This window comes from Salmo salar, chromosome ssa19 (assembly GCF_905237065.1).
Source record: "Salmo salar chromosome ssa19, Ssal_v3.1, whole genome shotgun sequence".
Taxonomy (NCBI): Eukaryota; Metazoa; Chordata; class Actinopteri; order Salmoniformes; family Salmonidae; genus Salmo; species Salmo salar.
In genome coordinates this window covers 43228596-43237569 of record NC_059460.1, presented here as the reverse complement: position 1 = coordinate 43237569, position 8974 = coordinate 43228596, and the positions used below count along the sequence as shown (strand labels likewise).

Genomic DNA, 8974 nt, shown 5'->3' with positions numbered 1-8974 from the left:
AACAGGCTCAACCTCTGCCGCCCTCACTCTCTTCAACCTCTTCTTAATCCTAATTTTCCTCCTCCATTACTCCCTCTAATATCCACCTTTCCATATCCCTGTCCCATATCCCTGTCCCTCTAATATCCACCGTCCCATATCCACCGTCCCATATCCCTGTCCCATATATCCCTGTCCCTCTTCTCCTGGCTTTTGCTAGTGGCCCAGTGTCATGCTGAAGTAACTCCATCTCATAATTAAGCAATAAATTAGAGGAGGTGGGTATATGGCCAATATACGTATATGGCCAAGGGCTGTTCTTAGGCACGGCCTTTAGCCGTGGTATATTAGCCATATACAACCCCTGATATGCCTTATTGCTATTATAAACTGGTTACCAATGTAATTAGAGCAGTAAAAATACATGTTTTTTCATACCCTTGGAATACAGTCTGATATACCATGGCTGTCAGCCAATCAGCATTCGGTGCTCGAACCACCCAGTTTATAATCAGAATAAGATCATGGTTGGTATACAAAGAGAAATGTCCCTCCTGAGCTGCACTCAGTAAAAACTTTCACATCCTATTTACGCTGTGACAGCGCAGTAGGCATATCAAATAGGGTGTTGTGGTCGCATGGCAGGTTACAGATGAGTAGCATTCTAACACCACCAAATGCACGGGAGTGTTGTGAAGTACTGAACACCAGAGCCATCTAGATAAATCTAGGAGGTGGCTCTATTGACTCATCAAAAGAATGTGAAGTATAAAGTAGGCCTGTTTTTTCACGGTATTGACACTAGAGGGTAGTGAATAGTCATACTAGACCTCACTGGCTATTGAACAATGTCGGCAAGGAGGGCTCCTGTTGCTATAAAAACAACAACAATATGGATCAATATTTTCTGACAATAAACAGAATATGATTCTACTTTGTATTTACTATGACATATACAGTGTTTTCGAAGCCAAGAGGTTGGTTCATGTTGAATTAACAGCATAGGCAACAATTCAGGGGTTACACTCTAAGAATTCATACCAGTGTTTGTTTATTGTTGTCCATCAGATAATAGTGTGTCTAAGAGTCGGATAATGGACTGAACTACCCTGTTTAGCAGTGCTTTGTTAAGACTACTTGACCTTGAGACGACTTGACATTAACTCATAAGACTAGAGATTTTACCATCTGTTTCATTAAAGATGAGCTTTAAAAAAAAATAATAGTATGATCCCAATCCATTGCAATCAATGTCTTTCTTTTTTCATGCGTTGCGAATAGCACCGATCACGCCCTCCAACCGTCCCGTCATGACTGTGACCTGCTGAGTGAACAGTTTGAGGAGGAGCAGGAGGCCAAGGCAGAGCTGCAGCGCCACGTGTCCAAGAACTGCAAGGATCGATGGTGGAAACGAGAAGCAGGTACAGGGAGTGAACATTTAATAACCAAGGACAGGAACAGAATTACGGACAGCGTCTGGACAGAGGAAACAGAAATGGCAATAATGCTGACACTGGGATGAAACAGACAGATATAGGGAAGGCAATCAAAACGTGAAGGATTCCAGGTGAGTCCAATGAGCGCTGATGAGCGTAATGATGGTGACATGTGTGCGTAATGAAAGGCAGACTGGCGCCCTCGAGCGCCAGAGAGGGAGAGCGAGAGCAGGCGTGACAAGGCCATTGTAGAGGTGGAGTGGACGCCTGTGAGAGAGTGGTGCTGCAGCACTCCCAGGTTAGTGTTGTTTCAGGCTGATTCTTGACCCAATACCTGTATGAACATATACTTATGTCAATTACAGTTGAGAATAAGTTTTTCCTGAATTTCCTCAAGTTGAATAACTTGTGTTTCAGAATATCAACCTGATGAGCACAAAGAAGAAGCTGAATGCTGACCTTATGCACGTTATGTCTGGCGTGCGAAGGGTTTCGTCCCATTGTATTTATTTATTGTTTTTGTTCACGGTGATTTTTATTATTAAACTGCACCGTTGTAACAGTCTTTGCTCTCCTGCGCCTGACTTCTCTGCCGCCAGTACGCACGCATTACACCCAGTAAAATACTACTTGAATAAAAGTATTTGGTTTTAAATATACTTAAGTATCAAAAGTAAAAGTGTGAATAATTAAAAATTCCTTATATTAAGCAAACCAGACGGTACAATTTTATTTTATTTTTATATTTACGGATAGCTAGGGTCACACTCTAACACTCAGAATTAATTTACAAACAAAGCATTTGTGTTTAGTGAGGGGGCAGTAGGGATGACCAGGGATGTTCTCTTGATAACTGTGAATTGGACCGTACTTCTGGGTGTTAGGGAAAATGTATGGAGTAAAAAGGGTGAAATACCACAGTGTGCCATCACAGCAGCAAGATTTGTGACCTGTTGCCACAAGAAAGGGGCAACCAGTGAAGAAAAAACACCATTGTAAAAACAACCCATATTTATCTTTATTGTTCCTTTTGTACTTTAACCATTTGCACATCGTTACAACACTGTATATATACATAATATGACATTTGAAATGTCTTTATTATTTTGGAATTTCTGTGAGTGTTTACTGTTCTTTTTTATTTTTTTTTTTAAAACTTTTGTATATTATCTACTTCACTTGCTTTGGCAATGTTAACATATGTTTCCCATGCCAATAAAGCGCCTTGAATAGAATTGACAGAAAAGGAAGCGAGACATCCCACTCGCAAGTTTTTTCTGGTTCAAATACAGTCAATGAACAACGCAGACCAGACCCAGCTGCTCTTGCATTGATGTCTATAGGAGACCCACCCATTTAAGCAGATCGGAACCGTCACCATGTTTTTCAATGGTCAAGGGCCTCGGTAAGACATCTTTATTTATCCACCATCTTTGATAACTCACGTGCAAAAACACTAGCGCGAGTACCGGGTTATGTCTTATAAAAGCGCAATTGGAATTGAAGGAGCGCAGACTTGTCTGGATTTCGCGAAAGGGAGTTCACACAAGTAGAGAATCTCCCGTAGGTACACACACTCAGAGAACATCTGCGCAGAGTTAAGGATTCTATTGCCTAATGTTGGATTGTTGCCATTGATGCGCTAACTAATCAACATTACAAGTTATACAATAAATTATACTCTGAAAGAACTAAGTGATTCTCGAGGAGGGGGGTCAGTCTGTGTGAATTTAGGAGCGGACCCGACGTTTTCCCAGAGAAGATAACGATGTCTGGCTCGTATTGCAAAAGTTTATACTCCTTCAGCGGGGACCAACATCAGCAGGGTTTGACTTTCGAAGTGGGAGAAATCATAAGGATAGTTCATCCGTTGCCTGGCGGCTGGTGGGAAGGAGAGCTGGATGGAGTCAGGGGATGGTTCCCGTCGAGTTATGTTCAAGTCTTAGAGGTAAGTCTAAATGTCCACTCTCAGCAGGGCTGGATTCCCGAACGTGCACGTAAGGCACTGAGGACTGCATGACTGCTCATTCCTGACACATTCCACTGGAAACTCAGATCCCCTGCCTGTGTGCCTGTGTCTGTCTGTATGAGTACGCATGGCAGATCACTGAGGAAACACGCTACTCTGTCACAGCAGGGTCAGGCGCACACTGGTGTGGTATGCAGGTGAACACTGTAGGTGGTCATTGTAAATAAGAATTTGATCTTAATAACTGACTTGCCTAGTTAAATAAATAAAAAAAGATATATATATAAACACAGGGTTCACAGGAGAGCACGAGAATCATTGGCAAAGGACAGTGTCTTGAATCAGGTTTTTAGCCAAGAGCAACATATTTCATGTTCAATCACACACATATGTATATGCTCATAAAAACCAATGAGGAGATGGGAGAGGCGGGATTTATAGCACCTCACGCTTCACAAATAAAACCAAGTTTTATTTTAGCGTCTGCATGCACGCGAGCAGTGTGGGTGCAATGATTGAATAACATGTATGTGTAAATGTATTTTGCAATGCTCGGCATGCGACGCGAGTGGTGTGGTCAGCATATAAGATCACCATGCGCAATGCCAAGCGTCGGCTGGAGTGGTGTAAAGCTCGCCGCCATTGGACTCTGGAGCAGTGGAAATGCGTTCTCTGGAGTGATGAATCACGCTTCATCATCTGGCAGTCCAACGGACAAATCTGGGTTTGGCTGATGCCAGGAGAACAATACCTGCCCGAATGCATAGTGCCAACTATAAAGTTTGGTGGAGGAGGAATAATGGTATTGGGCTGTTTTTTATGGTTCGGGCTAGGCCCCTTAGTTCTAGTGAAGGGAAATCTTAATGCTACAGTATACAATGACATTCTAGACGATTCTATGCTTCCAACTTTGTGGGAACAGTTTGGGGAAGGCCCTTTCCTGTTTAAGCATGCCAATTCCCCCTTGCACAAAGCGAGGACCATACAGAAATGGTTTGTTGAGATCGGTGTGGAAGAATTTTACTGGCCTGCACAGAGCCCTGACCTCAACCCCATTGAACAGCTTTGGGATGAATTGGAACACTGACTGTGAGACAAGCCTATCGCCCAACATCAGTGCCCGACCTCACTAATGCTCTTGTGGCTGAATGGAAGCAAGTCCCCACAGCACTGTTCCAACATCTAGTGGAAAGCATTCCCAGAAGATTGGAGGCTGTTATAGCAGCAAAGGGAGGACCAACTCCATATTAATGCCCATGATTTTGGAATGAGATGTTTGACAAGCAGGTGTCCACATACTTTTGGTCATGTAGTGTACGATATACATTTACATTTAAGTCATTTAGCAGACGCTCTTATCCAGAGCGACTTACAAATTGGTGCATTCACCTTATGATATGACCCTCAGCTACACGATTTAATCCATCAAATTTACCCTGAAGATTCAACCCTGTGGAAAGCTTCATGCACCATTGACCTCAGTGAGAAGACCGTCTGGTGGGGGAAATGGGGCTGCTACAGGCTATATATCAGCAGCCTTTTCAAAACGTGATTTGGCCTTTAGACATAGTCACTAACACTGGTATGGCAGATGCACACTATAGAGAGCAGGCATATTAATGACACTACGCTGTCATTGTAATAATGCATCTATTAAGATACCATTAGAGATGCTATGGATCCATTTCATTAACCTTCAATAATGTGGTTAGGACCTGTTAACACGTTCATGAAATGCTTATAGACCTGTAATAAAAGCGTTATATATAGTTAGTCAAAGTAAATCGTTACCATACAGTCATATACATCCTATATTCAGACCAAGGTGTATTTAATGACAGAGTCAGGGGAATGTGTGTTGTCAGCCCTGGCATAGTTTACAGTGCTGTGCTTTCATCTACATCTGAGACACTTTCCATTGTCATCTTCAGCAGATGAGGCTTTGTTCTCCAAACATGCTATTCTTCTTCACACTTTGATGAATCATTCAACAGAAAACTCGTCATCAGGCCTGCTCAGATCCTCAGATCAGACCCTCAGATCCACACCGTCCCCAGGAACCTCCTTGTGTAGATAGATACTGCCTTCATTTTTATCAAACTAATCATATTTTATGATGAGATGTTCATAACAACTTTAACTTTCAGATTTTAACCTTGTGCTGTTGTTATGGAAGCTGGAGAAGGTGTAGTATAATTGGACCCTGGAGGCTCCTTTCAGATAGAGAGTACATGGAAGGGGATGATGGTGATAATAAGCTATACGTTTCCTGTTACTATGGCAGTGATCACTGAGTGAGGGATGACAGCTGTGTTTGATTGAGGAACTGTTTGCTTCCTTTTTACTTTCATTTCCCAGTTCACTGATTGGCTGAGAGAGAGAGGAAATGTGGTTGTCATTTAAATCAAATCAAATCAAATTTTATTGGTCGCATACACATGGTTAGCAGATGTTATTGCAAGTGTAGCGAAATGCTTGTGCTTCTAGTTCCGATGAACAGTTGAAGTCGGAAGTTTACATACACCTTAGCCAAATACATTTAAACTCAGTTTTTCACAATTCCTGACATTTCATCATTGTAAAAAATCCCTGTCTTCGGTCAGTTAGCATCACCACTTTATTTTAATAATGTGAAATGTCAGAATAATAGTAGAGAGAATGATTTATTTCAGCTTTTATTTCTTTCATCATTTTTGGAGAGGACATTTCTCCAAAAAGTATGATCTTTCTCCTCATGTGCAGTTGCAAACCGTAGTCTGGCTTTTTTATGCCGGTTTTGGAGCCGTGGCTTCTTCCCTGCTGAGCGGCCTTTCAGGTTATGTCGATATAGGACTCGTTTTACTGTGGATATAGATACTTTTGTACCTGTTCCTCCAGCATCTTCACAAGGTCCTTTGCTGTTATTCTGGGATTGATTTGCACTTTTCGCACCAAAGTATGTTCATCTCTAGGAGACAGAACGCGTCTCCTTCCTGAGCAGTATGGCGGCTGCGTGGTCCCATGGTGTTTATACTTGCATACTAGTGTTTGTACAGATGAACGTGGTACCTTCAGTCATTTGGAAATTTCTCCCAAGGATGAACCAGACTTGTTGAGGTCTACACATTTTTTCTGAGGTCTTGGCTGATTTCTTTTGATTTTCCCATGATGTCAAGCAAAGAGGCACTGAGTTTGAAGATATGCCTTGAAATACATCCACAGGTACACCTCCAATTGACTCAAATGATGTCAATTAGCCTAACAGAAGCTTCTAAAGCCATGACATAATTTTATGGAATTTTCCAAGCTGTTTAAAGGCACAGTCAACTTAGTGTATGTAGACTTCTGTCCCACTGGAATTGTGATACAGTGAATTATAAGTGAAATAATCTGTCTGTAAACAATTGTTGGAAAAATTACTTGTGTCATGCACAAAGTAGATGTCCTAACCGACTTGTCAAAACTATAGTTTGTTAACAAGAAATTTGTGGAGTGTTTGAAAAACAAGTTTTAATGACTCCAACCTAAGTGTACAGTCATGGCCAAAAGTTTTGAGAGTGACACAAATATTAATTTCCACAAAGTTTGCTGCTTCAGTGTCTTTAGATATTTTTGTCAGATGTTACTATGGAATACTGAAGTATAATTACAAGCATTTCATAAGTGTCAAAGGCTTTTATTGACAATTACATGAAGTTGATGCAAAGAGTCAATATTTGCGGTGTTGACCCTTCTTTTTCAAGACCTCTGCAATCCACCCTGGCATGCTGTCAATTAACTTCTGGGCCACATCCTGAGTGATGGCAGCCCATTCTTGTATAATCAATGCTTGGAGTTTGTCAGAATTTGTGGGGTTTTGTTTGTCCACCCGCCTCTTGAGGATTGACCACAAGTTCTCAATGGGATTAACCTCTATGGGCAAGGCGGGACGAATTCGTCCCACCTACGTAACAGCCACCTGAATTCAGTGGCGCGATTTTTGAATCGTTTGAAATACTATTACTTCAATTTCTCAAACATATGACTATTTTACAGCTATTTAAAGACTCTCCTTAATCTAACCCCACTGTCCGATTTCAAAAAGGCTTTACAACGAAAGCAAAACATTAGATTATGTCAGGAGAGTGCCCAGCCAGAAATAATCAGACACCCATTTTTCAAGCTAGCATATAATGTCACAAAAACCCAAACCACAGCTAAATGCAGCACTAACCTTTTATGATCTTCATCAGATGACACACCTAGGACATTATGTTATACAATACATGCATGTCTGTTCAATCAAGTTCATATTTATATCAAAAAACAGCTTTTTACATTAGCATGTGACGTTCAGAAAAAGCATACCCCCCGCAAACTTCCGGGGAATTTACTAACAGTTTGCTAAATTACTCACGATAAACGTTCACAAAAAGCATAACAATTATTTTAAGAATTATAGATACATTACTCCTCTATGCACTCGATATGTCCGATTTTAAAATAGCTTTTCGGATGAAGCACATTTTGCAATATTCTAAGTACATAGCCCAGCCATCACGGCTAGCTATTTAGACACCCGGCAAGATTAGCCTTCACCAAAATCCTATTTCCTATAAGAAAAATGTTCTTACCTTTCCTGTTCTTCGTCAGAATGCACTCCCAGGACTTCTACTTCAATAACAAATGTAGGTTTGGTCCCAAATAATCCATCGTTATATCCAAATATCCTCTGTTTTGTTCGTGCGTTCTAGACACTATACGAATGGTAAATAACGGTCGCACGCATGGCGTGACAAAAAAACGTCTAAATATTCCATTACCGTACTTCGAAGCATGTCAACCGCTGTTTAAAACCAATTTTTATGCCATTTATCTCGTAGAAAAGCGATAATATTCCGACCGGGAATCTGCAATAAGCTAAACAGCCGAATGAAATTTCTCCACGGGGGCGAATCGTGCACGCGCCTCATTCAATGGTCCTCTGATCGGCCACTTGGATAAGGCGATAATCTGTTTCAGCCAGAGGCTGCATCGTCATCGTTCAGGTTTTTCCCGGGTTCTGAGAGCCTATTGGAGCCCTGGGAATTGTCACGTTACAGCTAAGATCCTTACTCTTCAATAAACAGATGCAAGACGCACGACTCCTTGTCAGACAGGCCACTTCCTGCATGAAACCTTGTCAGGTTTTTGCCTGCCATAGGAGTTCTGTTATACTCACAGACACCATTCAAACAGTTTTAGAAACTTTAGGGTGTTTTCTATCCAAACCTGAACAATAATATGCATATTCTAGCTTCTGAGTTGGTGTAGGAGGCAGTTAAAAATGGGCACATATTTTTTCCAAAATGCTCAATACTGCCCCCTAGCCCAATCAGGTTAAGGTCTGGGGAGTTTCCTGGCCATGGACCCAAAATATCGATGTTTTGTTCCCCGAGCCACTTAGGTATCCCTTTTGCATTATGGCAAGGTGCTCCATCATGCTTGAAAAGGCATTGTTCGTCACCAAACTGTTCCTGGATGGTTGGGAGAAGTTGCCCTCGGAGGATGTGTTGGTACCATTCTTTATTCATGGCTGTGTTCTTAGGCAAAATTGTGAGTGAGTCCACTCCCTTGGCTGAGAAGCAACCCC

General features: G+C 41.6%; 1 protein-coding gene across 1 annotated transcript in view; it reads left to right on the top strand.

Annotated features, from left to right (window-relative positions):
• Window positions 1–2944: 2944 nt before the first annotated feature.
• The window catches only part of LOC106578854 (growth arrest-specific protein 7), a 124552-nt gene continuing 118522 nt past the window's right edge, over window positions 2945–8974 (top strand). Inside the window, exon 1 of the mRNA XM_014158079.2 lies at window positions 2945–3363. Coding sequence (XP_014013554.1) covers window positions 3184–3363 — 180 coding nt within the window. The 5' untranslated portion in view covers window positions 2945–3183. The remainder of the gene's footprint in view (window positions 3364–8974) is intronic.